This window comes from Mirounga leonina, unplaced genomic scaffold (genome assembly GCF_011800145.1).
Source record: "Mirounga leonina isolate KUSES-001 unplaced genomic scaffold, KU_Mleo_1.0 Mir_175, whole genome shotgun sequence".
NCBI lineage: Eukaryota > Metazoa > Chordata > Mammalia > Carnivora > Phocidae > Mirounga > Mirounga leonina.
In genome coordinates, this window is record NW_023270453.1 from 20,946,958 (window position 1) to 20,970,690 (window position 23,733).

A 23,733-nucleotide genomic window follows, 5' to 3' on the forward strand; every position below is an offset into this window, starting at 1 on the left:
ATATTGAGGTAACACACTGAGCACGTACAGTAATGCTGGTGAGGTGAAGTATACTGAGCCTGTACAGGGATGCTGGTGAGGTGACGTATACCAAGGTAACACACTGAGCGTGTACAGTGGTGCTGGTGAGGTGAAGTATACTGAGCCTGTACAGGGATGCTGGTGAGGTGACATATACCGAGGTAACACACTGAGCACGTACAGTAATGCTGGTGAGGTGACATATACTGAGCTAACACACTGGGCGTGGACAGTGGTGCTGGTGAGGTGACGTATACCGAGGTAACACACTGAGCCTGAACACTAATGCTGGTGAGATGAGGTATACCGGAGTAATACACTGTGCATGTATAGGGTGCTGGTGAGATGAAGTATACTAAGAAAATACAAAGTCAAAGTTACTAAGACAGTACTAGAAGCTCATCATGCTGGCAGGAAATTCAGGACCAATACTGAAGAAGGGAAAAATTATTAAGATACAACTTTTTTACATTATAAATGAATATTTAACTCAAGTAATACAAAGTATATTCAGAAACTGAACCCATGAGTAATCCGGGCAACTGGCATGGTTCCAAATACGATCATAGCAATTACAAATACAAAACAATAGAGGTTGCAACAAAATAACCCCTTACTAATCACCGTCAACGCCACATGCGGCGACATATTATGCAGGTGTCACACATCACTTGTACGCACACACACCACGTTCTACATCCAACAAGCACAGCCAGGTATACTTTTCACTAGGGAAATAACAGGAATGAAAATAATTGTGGAAAGTCCCTATTTTTCCTACGAGACTGTTTCATTTTGCTTTAAGTAATTAGAATGCTTTATATACAACGGTCCCATCCCTCCACCCTCCAAATAAAATACAAGCAAGGAATAAACTAACCCATGATATGACAAAAAATAAAGGCGACATTACATGGATATAAAATGGGAAGTAGATACAAAATGTTTCCAACAATGTGCCTTTTGCTGGCTTGTGTTTCCTGAGTGGCGAGGACAGATTGAACCGAACCTGGTGTGGGAGACTATTCCTTGATTTCCAAAGGCTAGCCATGACAGGAGTCACACAATCCAGAGGCAAGTGTAACATAAGGGAAGAAAGTGTATTTTTATGTGACTGGAACTTTCTACAATCCATACCCTGAATATGTCAGGTGTTCTGGGGGTATGCACTGACCAGTGCTGTGTTCATTCACCATCATTTCAGCAGATAACCCCCACCCTCCAGTCCATCATCCATTCACCTGGCACGCCCACCTGGGGTATCTTGCACAGCTATTATCAGTGAATTCCAACCCTCTGACCAGCACATGAAAGCTCATAGGTACTCACCCTGCATACTGGGCACTGCCAGTGACTACTGCTGTCTCTAAGCCTGTACTCATCAGACAAACACTTGGAATGATACACACGAAAACACAGGTCACATATCAACACCTCTCCAGGCAAATGGCATTCAAAACAATACCAGTCATGATTTTCTGTTTCCCAGTCCTACAAAAAATACAAAATAATTTCGTATGACATTTTGTCAATATCTGCAATAACTAAGAACAAAATTGAAACTAAAGTCTATCAGAAGTTAGGCATTAAAAACAATTTTAGACATTTACTGTGTTAAAACAAGAGGGAAAAATACCTAGAAATTTGCTTCTTTATAGAGTTTCTTTCCTAAACAATATTAATACTCAGAATATTTTAAGGTGATCTGATAGTAAAACCAGCCCAAATGAAGTAAGTCCAGAGCCAATCCCAGTTCTAACATTATCTTTCATTTTTTATATAATCTATGGAATAATTTCTTTAGTAAACTGAATACCCCAAACCAGTACCTACAGCTTAGTATTTCAAATAAACCAACCTCTGTTTTGTTCTGCATCTTAACAAAATATAGTAAGTACTTAGCACACTGTGGGAACAGAGAGAATAGTAGTAAATGGTGATGCTCACTATTCTTATCTTCTCATCCATGGTATTGGATGCTTTATTGAAAATAACATTAATCAGAATGTCCATGTTCTGACAGTTGTCAAATTTTCAGGGTCTGTTGAATTTGGAAAAATAAATTGAAAATGTGAAACTAAAGGTTTAATCACATTCTCCAAAGGACATTACCATAAAGAAACAAAAAAGGAAGTAGGCTTCTTTTCTTATTGGGACTATCCCCGGAAACGAACGAGCGCAAGGGCGGGTACTCTTGCACATTTTCTGTTACACTCTGTGTGTGAACAGCCAACGCCATTTAACTAGAAACAGGAAGATGTTACAAGTTGTCCTAATTTAGAACTAATTCATTAATTCATTCCTCATAAATATCACTCTTAGCTTTTATCAAAAAATACCTGTGTTAAGAGTGATGGATTAACTCTCAACCTTCCTCTGTTGATGTGGTTAATAAATGAACAAGGGTGGAGCCCACACGTAGTGCAATCCAAGCCACTTTCAATGGGGACCCTGAAATTCCAGGCTTAAGCTCCACCATCATTTTTCTTTTCATAAATCACTGCCTACAGTCTGCTTCTGGGGTTGGGCAGCTTTCTTGTTTTCTCTTAGGTCAGTAACTGCCCCAACCCACGGGCTTCAGCGTGGGACTTGTCTAGGAAGCAGTGGTTCCTTTGGCACCAAAGGTCCACACTTATCACAATCACTGCTTGACCTCACAAAGGGCCTACCACCCACTCCTTCAAAAGAGAAGTTTCCCAAGTTCATGTCTTCCTACCCATATTCAGAGTCATGGCTAGAGTACATTACCAAATTCTGCAAAAATGTAAATTTTTGGTTTGCTTTTTATTTAAAAAGTGGCCTTTATCAACCAAAGTAATAAAAAAGCATGACCATTTCTGGTTATTTGCTGCAGATTTGCTGCAAACTTATTTTGGTAGAGGGATTTCAGTCAGACTACTTAAAAAAATCATAAGATATTGCTCCGACATTTGACCCTAATTTGCACATGGTAGAAGAAATGTAGCTCACCAAGCTGGACACAACACGTGCGTGTGGGCCCTGGCTGTGACAACGGTCGTTGGGGGTGCCCGTCTCACAGGGCTCAGGTGGGAAGCTGCACGTAAGCTATTACAAGTTTTGTCTCATAAATTGTCGATAAATTAGGTTTCAGCAAGGACAACACACTTTGGTCTATTTTCAATTAACAGAAGAACTCTTTCCCAGTTTGAAACAAAGTCTTTCAGAATATTTTCTTCATAGCTGTTCAGAAACATCTTAAAGGATTTCGATGGCTTTTATTTGACTTTTTATGAACAAAAGAAACCATCCTTCATCATTTGCATTTTTTTACATTAATTCATCTTCCTGTAATTCTCAAAATGGGAACTGGATCACCAAGACAAGGCACACAGCTCAGGTCTCCCAAGTGCTTCCTGCCTTCTGACCCATCCCACCATGACACAAAGAGGAAACTGGATCTCTCTTCACCAAAGTGTGTAATCCTAGACCTAGTTTTTCACAACTGTAGGAATGAATGTATAACTCAAATCAAGTAAAAGTAGAGAAACATGTGGATACCTGTTAATGTAACAGCATGTATGTGCTGTTCATTCTTTTAAGGATAGCAGTAGCTACTCAGAACATGTAACATGCAAAAGTCAAGTTCAAAAGTTATTAGATTTTGAATCCAGGAAATGTTGTTATGGGTATAAATGATATAAGCATGTTTGTTATAGGCAGAGTTGCCTACAGTTTGTCTTTAAGTAAACACAATCCGTTGATATAGTACTTCTGAAATACTCAATGTGTGCCAAAAGGTAAGTGTGCATTTTCACTGGATTTCACCAGATGTCAGCAAACTACTCTAGACAGAGCCTGATTGACAGCATATTATGTGAAATGACACCCCAATACTTCCAGAAAGTTTTAAAAATGCAAACCTACTAGCATAAAATCCAAGACTAGAAGCAATGTAAAGACAGTATGATCTTAATGAATAACTCTAGCAAGAATAAACTAAGATAGCCTAAAAAAAAAGATGGAAATGTAATACAAAAAAAGGCAGAATTAAAAAGTAAAATAACATAGTGCAAAATCAGTTCACCTTGTTTGGGGCTGCTGTCCTGGAGAAAGGCTGCATACTGTAGGCCTTTCAAAATAAAAACAAAATAATCTTGGTCTCTCTACTACAACGTTGCTCATTATCAGGCAATACACAGAGCTAAAGGGATTTGGTACACAGTCAACTATTATTTGCTATACAACTTACATTATTTTGTAGATGATACCAATTGATAATCTATGAATGTGCTAATCATCAATGAAAAGACAGTAGCATGCAAACTCAAGACTCATTACTAGTTTAAGAGATAACTTTGACACTAACACAAAAGCTACAAATCGACAAAGAGAAAATTCAGAGAGAATTCATGTGCCATGAAACCTATAGTATGTTTGGGAAACATTTCACTGACAAATTCTGTGCCATTATAAATTTGCACAAGACCATGAATGTATGTCCTTTTGATGTGAAAGTGGCTCAAGGCTGGATTTTTTTTAAAACTTGGGAGTGATGAATGCGAACAAGGTAAACTCACTACTTGACCATGGTGTGAGGTTCACACAGGCTGTCTTCAGAACCTGGGAGAACAGAGTCCACCATCTAGAAGCAGCCTGCTGACCTACTCCGTCACCACGTACAGCATTTGCTTAAGACCCTAGAGCCACACTGGCTCAAATCCTGCCTCCAGCCTTGGGGGGCTCTGTGATCTGGGGCAGGATACTTAGCTTCTCTATGTATCATTTTCTATCTGTAAAATGAACAAAACAGTAGTGCCTCAATCAGAGGGTTTTTGTAAGGATGAAATGAGTTATGCTCAGAAAGTGCTAGCTGGTTACCGAGAGGATCTGCTGACGTACAAATGACTTGAGGACAAGTCACGTAACGACGTGGTGTTTGTAATAATACACGTGCGAGTTTCTTTTTCAGGACTTTAAGTTCCTGATGACAGCTGACACAGCATTTCTATAAGCCAGACAGAGCAAGACACACTGCTGACTGAGGGCTCGCTGGGAGAGCTGTGTCTGTAACTAGGCTTCCCAACCTGTAATCCACCCTCATTACATTCCAAAGAGATTCTAACCTTTAAAGTCTTTCCTTACTTACATGTAACGAGCAGATAAATCTTACTTTATCAAATATGTGTTTGATGTGGTATTTAACATGGATACAATGCAAAATCAGTTAGTCATTGAGAGCTAAGAATTTGATGATTAAATATCTCCAGTCATTTTAAATATTATTTTTTAAAAAAATAAAACTATTATAACACTGCTTAGTGAACTAGAATTTAGACAGAAGGAGGGAAAAAAAGGAACCACACACACACACACACACACACACACACAACCAGTCAAACAAAGCTGAATGGAATATAACAGGATAGCATGATCCAAAATGCTCTACTGAAGAGAATGGAAATTCTTTACCAAATCAAGAATAATTTCTAAGTACATTACAGTTTGAATACACATAGAACCATAGTACAATTGGTTTCTAGTTAATTAATAATCACAGACAATACTTCACTTTGTAAATAAGTGACTTTGTATATCTTTGCATCTGAGACAGGTAATGGATCTTTGGAAGAAATGTGTAGTTCTGCACATAATTAGCATAAATGTAATAAAATATATTTCACTTAAAAAAATCAATGGTATCCAGCGAGCTTGAAATTTTGCACTTAGGGTACTTACAACATATGATTGGTTAATTTATGACAACTAAACCACAAAAATGCAAAGATCTAAATTTAAACATTTCTCAGTTCAATACTTGTATTTACAAAGTGGGCCGAGACGGTCAAGCTGCTTGAATTCAGCAGCTTCTCTTCGCATTTTTTCCAGAGCAAATTAAGAGAACACTTCTTGCTGTGGCTGTATGATGGTGTGACTTCTGAAGGAAAAGACACAGATGCAATCCTCTCTCATCTAAAAGATGTGAATGTAACAAGTTTCTAGAGGTATATAAATCACAGATGCTTTTAGACTGGCCATTTTGAATGTGGAGAAACAGAGTGATGGGGAAGTGTCTAATCTTGCCCCTCTGCAAATTAAGGCCAAATCCATGTATCCCCAGGAGAACATGTGATCCCTTCAAAGAAACCACAAAATGTGTATTTTCATTAATTATGCTTCTTTAATAAGTGTTAAAACCTTAAATACATGGGAAAAAGCAAAATATAAAGAATTCTATCTTTTCACCTAGGCCTACTTGGAAAGCAGCATGAGGTCCTGCTTCTTGGCAGGAGAATGTGCTTGGACTGACGCAGGGCACGGCAGCTGGGACCTGAGCTCCTGCGTGCAGGTGTGTCTGAGTCACCAGCAGGAAGCTGACCGAGGGCTCTAAGTGACAGTGCAAGGGGTCCCGGGGCAGCTGCTCTACAAACATACTGATTCTGAAATAGCAGTAATCGGGAAAGAAGAAATGAGACCCGAGCCCAGATCTGGGAGGTGAGTAAAAATTGTACTTTCACAGCACATGTCACTGATGTGAACTTTTAAGTCAACCCTGACACTGGTAACCAAATCACTTAGTGTCAGATCAAACGTACCTGTCAAATAATAAGGCTGAGCCACAACTCTGCACCAGAAACCACGAAGAAAGCCGGAAGTCATTAAAATAGATGGTATTACAACTGTCTCAGCATCGAAACACATATTTGATGTTTTATCCGCACATGATCCCTAGCTCAAGGCTACCTGCCCTACTAGATTGCACTGAATTCTTTTATAAGACCTTCCTATCTCTAGTGAGCACCTTCTGAGTTAGAAGTTAAAGGCATGAGAAATTAACGTCTTTACTACAAAGGGAGCTACTAAATGCCAAATTCAGCCCAGCCAATGGTAACATTCTGCCCAAGAAATAGGTTTCTCAAGATGTGAGAATCACACATGGACTGAAGTAGCCCTCCATGCATATTTCTCCAGCACAAGCAGATGATGAAGCCATCTAGGAGAACATGCAAGATTGCTTTAAAAATCAAAAGAAAAAAGCCTTGATCTAACCAAACGTTGAATGGTCAGACAGCGCAAGGTTTCACTGTGCCCTGGGTCTCTTGGCCTTGACTCAGATAATTTTGAAAGCTCTGAGAACTATTTCTAGAATAATTACTTGGATCCTATGAGTGAGTACTCATGACATACAAATCTGGAAGAAAACTGTAGAAAATTTACAAGCGTGTCTCCCAGGTTCAGCAAGACTGTCATTTTTAAATTGGTTGGTACACAGATACTTTTGCTGCTTTGTTGACTAATATTTAAGCAAACCATTTAAAATTGAGAGTGGCCTCATTTTTAATAATTATGTTTTTCCTTCTGCTTTCTCAAATGGACATACTTAAAATATCACCAGGAAGATGCTTATCTACCGCCTAACTTTGTCACAGTTTCTCCCAGTGACTCACCACTTGGACAGGGCCTAGCGGTGGTTGGGATCAGAACCTCACTGTCCAGAAATCATTCCAGTCTGGCAGAAGGAACCTCAGTACAACAGAGGCCAGTCTTTGACTTATACAGGCTTCCTCTTCACAGATTATTTATAATTATATCCTGACATATTGTTAGCGTTAGGCATTTATTACATGATTGCTAGGTTTAATAAAAATAGTGTTTAAGATATGCATATCTTTTAATTGTATCAGTTTTTAAAAATCAGCATCGGGAGAAAAGGCAGCCAAGGTGGAATACAAATGTGACCCCAACAGGCTCTCCGCTCAGTGACAGTGGAGCGGCGTGAGGACCACCTTCTCCTTCCCACCACAATGGCAGTAAAGACAAGTCCAACCTCCATGCTAACACAGAGTATCTCAGGAACATACCGTGGGGACTTACCAAGGGAAATCAGCTCTTGCCCACCTCTGAGCTACAGCTACTATTTTTAGAGAATACAGAAGGAAAAGAAGAGCTTTACTACCCATTTTTCAAATGACAAAACTTCCTGAGTAAAGAATATTTTAACTTCAGGGCACCTGGGGGGCTCAGTCAGTTAAGTGTCTGCATTCAGCTCAGGTCATGATCTCAGGGTCCTGGGATCGAGTCCCGCATCGGGCTCCCTGCTCTGCGGGGAGCTTGCCTCTCCCTCTCCCTCTGCTGCTGCCCCTGCTTGTGCTCTCTCTTGCTCACTCTCTCTCTCTCAAGTAAGTAAAATCTTTTTAAAAAAAGAATATTTTAACTTCAAATTAAAGGTTTATAAAAAGGAATAAGCACAAAATTGTATGCCTTTCCTTCCCAAGACCATGTATGTCTGCTCGACTTCTTCTCTTGACAGTGAGTCAGAAAGTCAACAGACAACAAGATGAGTAACTTACATCTTTCAATTTAAGAACTCAGTGTTCAGAGAATTATATGTACCAGGTATGTAAAGTATGAAGGAGGGCCCCAGCCTCAACTTCCAGCACGTGGGGCTGGCCCACAGAACACCTCTGTGCGAGTTAGAACAGGGGCCCTCCCCTGACGCTGGCTTCACTAGGGGAGACACATGGTGCCCAACACGCGAGCGCTGCTGGCTATGGGGGATGAGTGCACGTCCGGGGTTGTGCGGGTCAGAACGGCCCCTACACAGCGGCCTGCATGCACAGACTACACGTCAGCTGTGTCCTTCTAGAGGACTCGGTGCGTGACCACGACAGCATGACAGCACTGGGAGCATGGGTTAATCCGGTCATGGGTTTGCGAGACACACACAATCTCATCACTCCATAGTTGCCCCCCAAACAAATCCAGTGTCTCGGGGAAACCTCTTTACACATCTCCTTGTGTTTGAAGATACAGGCTTAAAAGTAAAAAGACCCTGATGACAATTTTTGCTTGTGTGGTTAGTAAGAAACGTGTTTTTGCTACACTATATTATAGACATTTCTGAAGCATATTTATTTGCTGGCCAAAACTCGCTTTGAGTACATGGTTATATGCTTTATATAGATAATCTCACTTAATCCTTAAAACAATCAAGTGAAATACATAATATGCTCATATTACAGGTGAGGAATGAGGATCAGAGGTTAAGAAATTTCCTCAAGGTCACAGAACAAAATAAACACGTGGGGTGGGATGGGGAACCCTCTCTGTTAACATGTAAGACCTAACCTCTTTCTGCTACACTACACTGCTTCTGCATTTCTCGTACTTGCTTATTTTATAAACTAGGCACAATTTTCGTACACCCGGTTGCACTTGTAACATGCATACTTAGTGTAAGAAATGTTTGTAAGAACCAACCAGAATTAATAGAACCTGTACAGTGGTTGTTTGATTTACATCTAAAATTTCATCTTGAAAAAAGAAAAAAGGGATGATGCTATAAATACGTGCAGTAAGGACACGTCCATGTACAATACAGAACACAGAGTCTAACGTAACGGTGAAGGCGGGACAGCTCATTAGCTGCTCGTGGGAGTCAAACACCCACCTGAAGAGGAAGAAAAGCTTATGGGGAGGCACAACCCTAAAAAGTAAGAAGTAAAATCTCTTGCATGAAAAATGTACACGTGGTGTACAAACCAAAATCCTGTGGATTAAGCTGCACTTACTATTGGTTGATTATATGTAGACCTCAGAAATTTCCATACTAAGTCTGTAAATTTCCAAGTGTTTGGGATTAGACATTTTCTATTACCTGAATTATTTTCAGTATATAATAAGCTATCAATTATCAAACGTCTGGTGGAGACCGGTTTAGATCACCTCACATTAAAATTATTGGGACTTGGCACCCAAAGTTTCTTTACTGGCAACAAAGCTCTACTTTTCTGAGAGGAAGTGAACAGAGAAATTATTATGATAGAAACATTCTCGCTTAAGTTTTCAAGAGAAAAGTTCAAGTGCACAGATCAAATGATACCAGTGAAATTAAACATTCTTTCCTCCACGTTTTCTATTTGTGGAAAGTGTGAATTTTCTTTCCTAAAACTTTGAAGGCACAGATTAAACTTAGAAACACAGTGTTACAACTGAACAACTTCTCTAACATTTAGACCAGCTGCCCCCAGAAAACATGCAGTCAGTCTGCTGCTCTGGGACCGGACAGCAAACCTGTATGCGGTCACATCCGCCGTAGAGCCAGAAAGGGAAATACAATTCATAATTCTTGGGAAAAGTTCCCACAAAGAACCAATTTTAAAATTTTGTGTCATTTTTATGACATTGGAGAATTCATGATAAACACTCTCAAAACACCTACTTACTAAATCGATTCCTTTTAGAAACTAAAAAAAAAAAAAGCAGTATCTATTATATTTGAAACCTATCATCTTTAAATGATGTTCCTTAGCAAATATTAAGACTTTTCTAATCAAGGTATTAGAAATAGCAAAGGCCAATAAAGGTGGGAATATAAAAATATTACATACGAAACCAATGTTTACACATAAGAAACAAATGCCCAAGGTTCCAAGTAAAAGATTAAAATGTCCTCACTTAGAAGGGGAGTCAAAGTAAGAACTAGGCAAAATATAAAGAAAATGAGCTTTGTCTTTCCTGATTTCTGCTGGAGCGCCACCAAACCGGTTATGGTCACGGTCAGTGAGGATACCATCCAAGGAACCGTAGTTCCTGCAGAAGCCCTACTGACAGGTGGCCCTGGGCGCAGACGACATCAGCCCAGGATGAGAGTCTCCCATTCACTCTGTCTAGATAGCATCGACATTATCCTACATGAAACAGTCTGCACTAACATTTACTGAAGAAAACAGGAAGACCATTAGTTACATGTACAGTAAAGAGGACTTTTAGTTTTCAGATTCAAGGGAACCTAGACAGAGAAAGGAGCCTCTTTGTAGAAGTGAGTTTCCTCCTAAAGAAGGAGGAAATTACCCATCCTGCCAACGTAGGCCCTCCATGTTAATAAGAAATACTGAAGTGAAACACTAGTCAACTTCTAAAAATGAATTACTATGGGTTGTAGTTAAATAATGTTCAAAGACTTAAAGTCAGCATCTCCAAATTTATCAAATAAAATATACTTACAATCTCATCTCCTGGCAACCAGTATCCTTCCTGCTCAATACCAGCTTTTGAGCCTTTGCAGCCCACTGTTAGGGTTTCGACAATGAGACCATCTTTCACAGCCAGGCTCAGCTGACGCGTGGTCTCTTTTGGATGCATACCGTGGACTCGAGACATGTACCTGAGTACAGAGGAAAAACAAATTAAAAACCCCTTAGGACTCGACAATAAATAAATCCACAAGGGTGATTTATTTCTCCTTTGTTACTACTCGTACTTACGAGGGCCCTACCGAAGAAACAAAGTCCTGGATATTTGTCTTTTAATTATCACGCTATTTTAAAGCTTAATTCTATTTGTATATTTAGAGGAGTATTTGTTCAAAATAGTCCTTACGGAGCAAACGGAAATCACTTAACAGACTTTAGTCTAACATCCCACGCAGCTCTGGCCTCTGCAGCAACTCACACTCTCAGTCTGCAAATTCAGAATTCAGAATGTTATCATTTCCAGTCCCAAGACTTCCAAATATAAAATACCCAGACTCAAAACTTAGGAAATGACACTAAAGAACGTGTAAGAATTACATGACTGGCTGCTGACATATAAAGAAACAAGAATGTATGTTGGGATCCATTAGGCAAAAATGTGATTTTCAATGAAATATACTTTGGATTGGATCACTACACAGAATCCCTGATTTACAGTCATATGGCATTTTACTCAATTTTAAGAAAATGTACTATTTCAAACACACTCTGGACCACAGAGAATACTACTGGAGGGTCCCTTGTATTCGCCGGTTCTATGAACTCATGTTAACATGAGGGCACATTTGCTTCATTGCTTGTTTCTTAAGGACAATGTTACAGATATATTTGAATTTATGCTATTTTCCCATTCCTTCCATTCAAACCCCAACACCCTCCACCAGGAGGCTCCTGGACATCCACACACAAGGCATGGAACAAGGTGAACCAGGCCAGCCGCAGCCTCCCCAGAGAGGCGCTAGGTGTACAAGACGTAGAGGCAACGCCTACAAGATTCATCTGTCATTTCAGTATCAAAGCCTTCGCAACAACAAATGCAAGTACTCGTCATGGATCCACCTTCCAAATTCAAAGGACACATTTCAATGAAGAAAAGTAGTGAACCCCAACTGAGGACTGATGAACGTGCAGTGTGTAGCAGACAACGGTTTTCTGTTCACAAGATCACGAACTTGTCAAAGATGCTGCTCCGTCTGTCAGTGCAGGTAGCTGGAGGGTTCAGGAGGAGAGGAGGGGGTGACGATGAGCGTACCTCAGCCTTGACCAACTGACCTGCAAGCATAACCACCAGGGCCCCGGGAGAGACCTGGAGGCTGACGGACAGCCCGAGGGGAGAAGGCGGGTCGCTGGTGCAGCTTGACTCTGATGTAGAAAGTCAGGGCTAGCAGAAATCACCAAGTCCAGCGGGGGGGGGCAGGGACATGGGCCAAGGTGAACGTGTCCTAACGTCCTCACCATTCACGGGAGGGAGCCAACAGAGAAGACCTCAAGAATGAAGTATTCCATCCAAATTTATAAAGGTACCCCTCAGAACAAAAATTCAAACATTCTAAATTATCTGAACTCATAAAAAAAAAATTATGCAGTGAAACATAAAAACACCAAAAGAAACAACAGAAATGGAAAGCATATTACATATGATGACAGGACCAAAACCAACTTTGTCTGTTTAATAAGTACACATTGGCTAAACTCCACAGTACAAAAAAGACAGACTGGGGCGCCTGGGTGGCTCAGTTCGTTAAGCGACTGCCTTCGGTTCAGGTCATGATCCTAGAGTCCCAGGATCAAGTCCCGCATCGGGCTCCCTGCTCAGCAGGGAGTCTGCTTCTCCCTCTGACCCTCCCCCCTCTCATGTGCTCTCTCTCTCTTTCTCTCTCTCAAATAAATAAATAAATAAAATCTTTAAAAAAAAAAAAGACAGACTGAATCACAACACCAAAAACACAGTCTACATGACACACTTCTAAAGTGACTCAGAAAAACGAGGCAAGAACGGGCACAGGCACATCAGAAATGCAATCCAAACGAAGCAGAGACCAGCACGGCAACCAACAGGATTTGGAATCTAGGATAAGAATTGTTGGCTCAGTCGGTTGGGCGTCTGCCTTCGGCTCAGGTCATGATCCTGGGGTCCTGGGATCGAGCCCCGTGTCGGGCTCCCTGCTCGGCGGGGGGCCTGCTTCTCCCTCTCCCACTCCCCCTGCTTGTGTTCCCTCTCTCACTGTGTCTCTCTCTGTCAAATAAATAAAATCTTAGGGCGCCTGGGTGGCTCAGTTGGTTAAGCAACTGCCTTCGGCTCAGGTCATGATCCTGGAGTCCCTGGATCGAGTCCCGCATCAGGCTCCCTGCTCGGCGGGGAGTCTGCTTCTCTCTCTGACCCTAACCCCTCTCATGTACTCTCTCTCATTCTCGCTCTCTCAAATAAATAAATAAATCTTTTAAAATAAATAAATAAATAAATAAATAAAATCTTAAAAAAAAAAGAGAAAAACAGGGCATAGGTTGTAGCAAAGACTGTAAGAAATAAAGGAAATATTGACAGGAATACAGAATTATGAGACTTCACCTCTCTCCATGCACAAAAACATCCAGCAGACAAAAACTAGGTATTCATACAGAAGACCTAGTTAACAAGGCAGATCTAGTTCAATTTATTCTCAAACCCAAAACATACCTTCAGCAGGTCAAAGGAAAATTCATTAAAGTTGAGCATAAAACTAGACACAAAAACAGCCTTATTTTATTTAAGATTTTATTTATTTGTTTATTTGATAGAGAGTGTGTGTGTGTGTGCGCGCGTGCGCACAGGGGCAGGAGTAGAGGGAGAGGGAGAAGCAGACTCTGCTGAGCACGGAACCTGACGAGGGGTTCGATCCCACGACCCTGAGATCATGACCTGAGCTGAAACCAAGAGTCCGATGCTTCACCAACTGAGCCCAGGTGCCCCCCAAACAACTTTATTTTAGATTCCAAAAGGGCAGACACTTGCTCCTTGCAGTGAAAGTAAACCATGTATTAATAACAGAACTGTAAAACTCTCATAAACCAGTGAATCAAAAAGGTTATCTAAAAACTGCAAAAAAAAAAAAAAAAAATCTAAGCACAGTAACTAAAAAGCTAAAGCAGAGCCAGTTAAAAAATAAAAACCGAAAACTAATATTAGTCCAAGAGCCCCTTAAGGGAAAAACAGAGACATCACTAGCTAATTGAATCAACAGTGAAGACACAAAGCACAGAAACATATAAACTAAGAAATGTCTACAGAGCCAGTGCCAAATGTAACAAAGAAATTAAAATAATTATAAGCAACTATTTTGTTCATTTCTGTGTAAAAAGAGAAGTTAAACACTATAATTTTCTAGGAAAATATAAATGGTCAAAACCTGACCACAGAAAAAACAGAATATTTGAAATCTACAATTTCCAAAGAAATTAATAGAGGAAGTTGGCAAAGAACTTTCTTAGAAAAACACCAGGAAGGGACATATTCACAAGGCAATTCTATCAAACTCTTAACGGCCAGATAACTCCAATGTGATTTAAACTTTTCCGGTACATAATAAAAAAGGGAAGCTAGGAATCTAGAATAATGGTAACAAACCCCTACAAAAATAGTACAGAAAAACCAGTGTTCCACAGGAACACTATAAAAACCTTAAATATTTCAATTGACAAAATAATACTAAGTATTAATATAAGACAGATGTTAATATATTAATACACTCCAAAAGTCAAAAGAATACACCATAACCAAGTGTTTAATTCCAGGATTTCTCTGAAGATTTAGTATTATGAAGAAATCTATAAATACGATTCATCCCACTGATAAATCAAAAGTGAGAAATCATGAAGATTTCTATATGTATTAAAAAACCATTTAGTGAAATTCAACAACCTGCCTCTAACAAAATGGAATGAGTAAATACTTCCTTAACCTGATCAGGAATATTCAAAGATGACCTTAACACTCTGCCAAAAGAAATAACCAGCACAGCTGGAATAAAGAAATGGCGTAAAAGTTGGTAAAGATTTTAAATGATCATTATTTGCAGATTACATATCTAGAAAACACAAGAAAATCAGCTGACATACTATTTTAAATAACCAAATAATATAATCAATTATTTGTGTGGATACAAACTAATAAAACTAAAATTAATAGCATTCATATATACAAACCAAAAACACAGGAGATTTAAAATAAGACCCCTATTATTTACAAGAGCAATAAGAAAGACAGTAATACATAGTGATAAACAGGAGAAATGACAAGATCTGGATGAAAAAAATTCTGAAATGTGACAGAGGAGAAGACAGAGATGGAGACATACGCCTGATATATGAATGGAAGATAACAAAATCCGAATTGCCCCTAAGATAATTTAATTAAGTGCCACCACAAAGTGGGCAAATTAGTGCTAAAGTTCTATACAGAATTAAAAAAGAACTTCCCAAGAAAATTCTTTCAGGGCAATATGAGATATTAAAACATTATAGAGCCAAAGTAATTAAACTTGTGCATGAACAGCAGGCCAAGGAACGAACACAAAGTCCAGAAAGAGACCCAAATACACATTTTGATTATGATCAAAGTGCCATTCAAATTAGCGGGGGAAAGATCAATCAATCAACACATGACATTAGAACAAGGGTCTCAATGACTTGAAAAAAGAATAAAGATGGAGCCCTGCCTTAGTCTGTGCCTCATCAGTAAATTCTGAATCAGTCAGATTTAAAGATTAAAAAGAAAACCACACAATCATTAGAAGAAAAACATGGGAGAGCAATCATGGTGTGAGAAAAACCTTCCTAATAGGAAACAAAAGCTGGAGTGATTTAAGAAAAGACTGAACAATTTACATAAAATCAGCAATTTCTACATAGCAGAAAAACAGGATAACCAAAGTTAAAATCACAAATGCTAACCTGGTGAAAACAATGAATCATGGATCACTACATCAAAAACTAATGATGTATTATATGGTGACTAACAAAAATAAAATAAAATATAATAAAATATAATATAATAAAATAAAAACAAAAAACAAATGCTAACCTGGGAAATATATTTGTAATACATATAACTGAAAGACCTAATTTAAGTTCTACATACTCCTAATGTGTTTTTAAAAATCCTAACTACTGGGGCGCCTGGGTGGCTCAGTTGGTGAAGCGTCAGCCTTCGACTCAGGTCATGATCTCAGGGTCCTGGGATCGAGTCCCACTTCGGGCTTCCTGCTCAGCAGGGAGCCTGCTTCTGCCTCTCCCTCTGCCTCTCCCCTGCTCATGCTCTCTCTCTCTCTTTGTATCTTTATGTCTCAAATGAATATATAAAATCTTTAAAAAAAAAAAAAGCCTAACTACTAAGAAAAAAACACAAGAGAACCTTCTGTATCTGTCGTGTTCATGAAGATGCTGCACCGACAGATGAGGCTTGGTGGGCAGCGCCTCACTGGGGACACTAAAGGAACACCACCCCGCAAGGCAAACATCTACTGAGCAGAAACATGTTCACCTGGGAGCCACGTCTGGAAATTCATCCTACAGGTAGACATGTGTGAAATAACACGTATACAAGACAGGAAATCCATGTTAGCACTGTTGCCAACAAGATTAGAAAGGATCTAAACATGAATCTTAGGGGACTGGCTAAATTGTAATACAGCCATACAAAGAATTATTGTAGAATCATTAAAAAATGAAGCAGTGTTGTAGATGTTAGGATAACGTAAGCTCTAAGATATATTATGTTTAAAAAAATTAGGGTATAACGGCTAACATCCAACACATATAAAGAACATACAACTCAGTAACAAAGAGACAAACAATCCAATTATAAAATGGCGGGGGGGGGGGGGGGGTGGCTCAGTCTTTAAGCGTCTGCCTTTGGCTCAGGTCATGATCCCGGGGTCCTGGATCAAGCCCCCCGCATCAGCACCCTGCTCCGCGGGAAGCCTGCTTCTCCCTCTCCCACTCCCCCTGCTTGTGTTCCCTCTCTTGCTGCGTCTCTGTCAAATAAATAAATAAAATCTTTAAAAAAAAATGGCAAGGGGTGTCTGGGGGGTGCAGTCGGTGAAGCGTCTGCCTTCGGCTCAGATCATGATCCCAGGGTCCTGGGATTGAGTCCGGCATCGGGCTCCCTGCTCATCGGTGAGTCTGCTTCTCCCTCTGCCTCTGTGATCTCTCTCCGACTCTCTCTCAAATAAATAAAAGCTTTAAAAAAAAAATGGTGAAACATCTGAACCGACACTTCCAAAAACGACATAAAGATGGCCAGCAGGTATACAAACAGATGCTGAACACCACTAATCACCAGGGTAATGTAAGGCAAAAACCACACACCCCCCCATGCACACCACACACACGCACACACCCACCACACCCACCCATGCACATGCACACATACACCATGCACAGGCGCGCACATGCACCACACGCACACACGTGCACACCCAACATACACCACACACATGCATGCACACGCACGTGCACATGCACACCCAACACACACACACACACACACACCTCAAGCTCACAGAGAACAGACTGGTGGTGGCCAGAGGTGGGAAGTTGCGGTGGGGGATGAAATGGGTCAAAGGTATCAACTCTCAGCCACAAAATAAAGGTCATGGGGGTAAAATGCATGTGCTTATAGTTAACAATACTGTATTGCATATTCAAAAGTTGCCAAGAGGTAGATCTTAAAAGTCCTCATCACAGGAAAAAAAATGTTTTTTCTAACTATGCAAGGTGATGAATATGAACTAGAGGTACTGTGGTCACAGTACAGTTGACCCTTGAACAACATGAGGTTAAGGGCGCCGACCCCAGCACAGTCAAAAATCCACATATAACTTCTGACTTCCCAAAATATAACTACTAATAGCCCATTACTGACCAGAAGCCTAACTGATAACATAAACAGTCAATTCACTCATATTCTGCATGTTCAATGGACTACATACTATCTTCTTACAATAGGGCAGAAAAAAGAAAGTGTTACTAAGAATCTTATGAGAAAATACATTTAGAGTACTATCCCAGCTTAAAAAAAAAAAAACTCATTTATAAGTGGATCCTTGTAGTTCAAACCCATGTGGTTCAAGGGTCGGCTGTATATACAGATACTGAATCATGTTGAGCACCTGAAGCTAATCTGTTATTTATATATTATACCTCAATTTAAAAAGAAAAAGGAAAAAAGGTGGTAAATAAAATCATGGTATAAAATGGTAGTTTCTCAAAAACATTCTAGGATCATGTCTGTACTTGCATAAGTTCTAGAGGTGGATGCAGGAGGGTTAAGAGAGAGAACTGGGCAGCTCAGAGAGCAGGGGCAGGGTGCAGACCTCTTTCCACCGTGCCCTCGTCAGGCCTGCGTCTGTCCCTCTATTGTTCAAAAGCAGCCTCCATCCACCACCCCTGCAGCGATGTCGGCAAGCCTTCGACACCAGTGTGCCCGTCATGGGCAGGCCCCCCTTTCTTCTCAAACTCATCTTGGCTCTTCCTGCTCATTTATTCATCCATAATAATTTTAAAACCAGTTTGCCAAGATCCATGAAAAAGGTTGAAATTTTGATTAATATGAGAATAAATATCATTACAATATTAAGTCTTTCCTCTGATGAACTTGGTACATCTGTTCATTTATATCTTCTATGTCTTTAACAAAGTTTTATAATTTTTCTCCCTAAAATTCTTGCATGCTTTTCGTGATTTTTTTGCCTAGGTACTGCGTATTTTCTGTTTCTTTTGAAAAGGGGATTTTATTTTATATATTATTTTCTGGCTGGTGGTTCCTACAGCTCCCGAGGAACCGTGCTAACCTCTCACCCGGACCTGCAGCACAGCACTGCCAGGTGGTAATGTGGGTACCCTCGTTGCAGACTTTGCAAAGGATTCTTGTAATAGTTCACCATTAAACCTGACACCTGCTGAAGGGGGTGTTTTATCAAATATAAATAAACACAATTACAATACGATGCTGCTAAGGAAATTCCTTTCCAGTCCCAGTTTGCTGTTTTGTTTTAACAAGAATGGCACACATCGTATTACTCCTGGAAGGACTTGACCCCACTGACGTGTACCACCCAGAAGGCACGCAAACAGCTGTACAACATGCAGTAGAGACCCAGAAGAGCTGTTTTCTCTTTACTGGTGGCGTATGCGGTCAGTGGAAGGCAGCTGTGCCATCCTTGGGGACGGAGGGGTTATACACAGAAGGCCACGGGGCAGACTCAGGGGGCCCCTTCCACAGGGACAGGATGACCAGCAGCACGCATGGATGAAGGACCAGTTCTCCCTAGAACAAGGGAACCATCACAGCCTGGGGAGAGAACAGCTCCACGGAAGGGTTTGTGTTTTCTTTCTTTCCTTCTTTTTTATTTAAACTCAATTAGCCAACATATAGTACACATCATCAGTTTCAGATGTAGTGTTCAACAATTCATCAGTTGTGTATAACACCCAGTGCTCATCATATCACGTGCCCTCCTTAATGCCCATCACCCAGTTACCTCATCCATCCCCTCCCTTCTGTAACCCTCAGTTTGTTTTCCCGAGTCATGAGTCTCTCAGGGTTTGTCTCCCTTTGATTTCCTCCCAGTTTTCCCAGCAGCAGTGACCACAATAGCCAAACCGTGGAAGGAGCCGAGATGCCCTTCAACAAATGAATGGATAAAGAAGATGTGGTTCATATACACAAGGGAATATTACTCAGCCATCAGAAAGGATGAATACCTACCATTTGCATCAACATGGATGGAGCTGGAGGGGATTATGCTAAGGGTTTGTGCTTTCTGAATGAGAAGTTTGGGTTTAGGCAATTTAGAATAAGGGGTAAGTAAGTGATTAGTATGCATTTAAAAGCTTTGGCTAGGAGTGCCTGGGTGGCTCAGTTGGTTTAAATAAATAAATCAATCTTCAAAGAGAGAGAGAGAGAGCACGAATGCAGGAGGAGGGGGAGAGATGCAGACTCTCTGCTGAGCACAGAGCTGGAAGTGGGGCTCAATCCCAGGACCCTGAGGATCCCGTGACCCTGAGATTATGACCTGAGCCAAAGTCAACTCGGACACTTAACTGACTGAGCCACCCAGGTGCCCCAACAAATTATTTTAGATACTGCTTTGCATAAAATTGGCGTTCAAGAAATGCTTCTTGGATATATAAATGAGTAACAGAGAATTTCAACATCATCTTTTAAATTTTTTATTTTATTTTATTTAAGATTATTTATTTATTTGAGAGAGAGAATGAGAGAGAGCACATGAGAGGGGTTAGGGTCAGAGGGAGAAGCAGACTCCCCGCTGAGCAGGGAGCCCGATGCGGGACTCGATCCAGGGACTCCAAGATCATGACCTGAGCTAAAGGCAGTCGCTTAACCAACTGAGCCACCCAGGCGCCCTAAATTTTTTATTTTAAATTAATTCTAGACTTGCAGGAGAGTTGCAAAAACAGTCCAGTCCCCATATGTCCTTTACCCAGCTGTACCTAACGTTAACCTCTTAAAAAAATCTAATTATCAAAAGTTCTTAATTTTCCCCTTAAAATTTATTTTTTTAATTGAGATACAATTCACATAGAACATAGTTTCAGGTATATGAGATAAGGATGCAGTATTTGCACATACACTGCAAAATAATGCCCACAGTAAGTGTGGTGGACACATCAACGTTTCTTAGACTCATTATTACCGCTGCACAATGTAGCCCCCTGGCACTTTAAACTACAGACTTTATTCAGGCTTCACCCGTGTTTCTACTATTCTTTTTTCTGTCCCAGGGGCCAAATTCAAGATGTCTCAATATAGGATGTTATGAGCTTAAAAAGCATCCAAAATTGAAACATGTGATCATAAAAAATATTTTAAGTAGGAAGAAAAATGAGTAATGACTAGCTCCGCCCCACTGAGATTATTAAGAAATACTCTACTGGAGCAGGGACAATAATGAGGTTGGCACTAAATCTTATCATTGCTGACAGTTACAGCCATTTAAAAACAATGAGGCTGGACAGAAACATTCAAATCAAAGAACAGTACAAAAGATCAGAATATCTAGAAACAGGTCCAAGTACACAAAAATCTCAATATGAAAGGCAAGCATGACAAAGGAAGGGAAAATGTAACAATATTTACCAAGTGACAGTAGAATAACTAAATGGCAATCTGGATAAAAATAATCCAGGTGTGCATCATAAATTCTGAATAAGTCACATATTTAAATATAATGTGAGAGAATGAACTGGAACAAAGTGTTTATCCTCTATTCAGGGCTAAGTATGAATGAAGACAACGGAAGAAACAAGGGAAAAGAGAGCTTTAAACACATAAAATTAAGATTGCAAAATCTAAGAGAAAACTCAGAGAGGAAACAATGAGTTAGCGAAACGACACGGGAAGCACGACAGGAGGTAACAAGTCCCTACCAGCACGGACGGAGGGCTCCTGTGACTGTGGTCTAGGCAGCACACCCAGGACCTAGCAAGCAACGCACAACCTTTGCTCAATGTTCACTGCTCAATGTGGCAGAAATCACCAGTAAGTTGGAAAAAGTCTACAAACACAAGCTCATCAAGTAAGGCCTAAACACAAACAACTCCTTATTCTCACCTCTTTTTCTCAGAAAGTAGAAAGGAGTCAGAGCGCCATCGATGCTGAGTATGTACGGAGCAATGCCGCCCCCTGACGTGCCAGGCCAGTGTGTGCTTGACCAGCCTTAGGCCCCCACTGTCCTGAGTCAGGTACACGGAGTCCTTGGAGTTGACCTTCACGACCGCAAAGGGCCCCAGCCCACTGCTCCTTTCCTCACACCATCAGGCAGCTTTACTCCGTGTGCAAATACGTATGTTAATAACGCAAGTTAAGATCACACCAGGCCTCCCGCTGTCTTACACGCTGCTGACCCATCACAGGGATGTACCTTCAACCAATCAGGAGGCAAAACTAGCAAACTGGGTTTGAGATGCACGGGCAGTGGCCAAACCTAGCATAAACCATAGCATAGTACGTAAATGTTATATTCAATTTCTCGGGATTTCTCAGTAAGTTTTAATTTTCTCCCATCCTACCTATTCCGTTTCCTGTAGTCTGTTCCCAAAGTCTCCGCTAGGATACTAACCCCCCCAACTGCTGCTCAGCACTCAGGTGCATCCAAGCAACAGACTGCAAAGCCCAACATGGCTCATCCCCCCCGGCCTTAATTCTCCAAGTCCCAAGACAAAAATATACATGCAGCAAAGTGGTCAACAGCCACTGCTGATTTAACATTTCTACAAAAGACATCTCAGAAGTGATAATTTCCTGAAACTGATTATCTACCTCTTTTTTTTTTTTTAAGATTTTATTTATTTATTTATTTGACAGAGAGAGACACAACGAGAGAGGGAACACAAGCAGGGGGAGTGGGAGAGGGAGAAGCAGGCTTCCCTCAGAGCAGGGAGCCCGATGCGGGGCTCGATCCGAGGACCCTGGGATCATGACCTGAGCCGAAGGCAGACGCTTAACGACTGAGCCACCCAGGTGCCCCTGATTATCTACCTTTAATTCTTCTAGTACCCCCCTGTTGGAGATGACACACTCAAGACAACAGCATGATCCGACCCATCTGCGGAAGAAGGAACCACCACCAACGCACTGACTTGCCCTTTGTCGATGACAAAACATCATCAACAGCTCCACACTACCGCGGCATCTAGAGAACTTTATCTGGAATAAATTCAAACAAACCCGCCTGAGGGTCTTCTGGACCATCTAGATAAAGTTAGCCGTGCCCCACAGCTGCACCACGAACACCTGAATGTGCTCAGGGGGTGAGGACATCAGAATCATGGAAGGAGATAAATGTTGAACACTGACCTCATCTCTTGATGCTGAACGACTCTGAGGATGAAAACCATGGAAGCAGCAGAGAAGAAGAGTGAAAATATCTGACTAGTCAGCACTGTGAAATTCCTCCAGGACACAGACCCCACAAAGCCATGTTTGCCTAGCGTCTGCAGTGAGTACCACATAACTGGAGGCCGGCGTCACCCAGAGCCTCCACGGCAGTGGGAGACGCGCACTAGGCAAGCACCTTTGCTGGGCAGCCCAAGGCCACAGTGCGCCAGTCCCTCGCGCTCAGCGCCAGACGGAGCCATTTACTCATCGCAGACCCCACAGAGGCTCCGGGGAAAGCCCAACAAGGAACAGTGAAACGTGCTGGTTTTTCTACATCCCTTCATAATTCTTGTTGCCTAACCGTAACTGTTAAATCTTGATTTCCCTCATTTCTGAACTAGTTAAAATAATTTACAGGGCTGATAGATACGCTTTGAAGGTTTGGGAGGATTAATTAACAACGAAAAAGAAAAACCCTTTCCATTTCCCCCCATTAATTGTAAAGGCATTAAAAGACCTTTTGTTTCAAAAACTGCTCCATTTTAATTACCCCAAACGGCACACTGTCAATTATTACATTTTTTATGCCATGACTTTAATTAAAATCAGTAAAGTAAAATCTTGAGTTGATTTACTGTTAGATGGAAACTTAGAAAATATCAGGCAGGTTTCATCTGGAGGAAAGAGACATTTTCCGTGTGACACACATCCTACTCATTTTCTGGTTAACACTGATTCCATTTCACAAACAGGAAAATAGCGGATGCTGAGAAGGCTCAATTTCAGTCATGGTGAATTACGCATCTTAGCATGGCTCCGTCCGTGCACATTTATGGACAT

At 40.8% G+C, this 23,733-nt stretch overlaps 1 protein-coding gene across 10 annotated transcripts in view; it reads right to left on the reverse strand.

Annotated features, from left to right (window-relative positions):
* The window catches only part of ZMYND11 (zinc finger MYND-type containing 11), a 128,977-nt gene that overhangs the window by 34,987 nt on the left and 70,257 nt on the right, over window positions 1-23,733 (reverse strand). For 5 of the 10 annotated variants that reach the window (XM_035021761.1, XM_035021759.1, XM_035021760.1 and 2 more), the window contains exons 3-5: window positions 10,987-11,146; window positions 4,067-4,111; window positions 1,351-1,512 (exon numbers count right to left, since the gene is read on the reverse strand). In XM_035021761.1, coding sequence (XP_034877652.1) covers window positions 1,351-1,512; window positions 4,067-4,111; window positions 10,987-11,146 — 367 coding nt within the window. Of the gene's footprint in view, window positions 1-1,350; window positions 1,513-1,968; window positions 2,063-4,066; window positions 4,112-10,986; window positions 11,147-23,733 lie in introns of those variants that run through there. The other 5 variants (XM_035021764.1, XM_035021763.1, XM_035021766.1 and 2 more) reach the window with 3 other exon arrangements.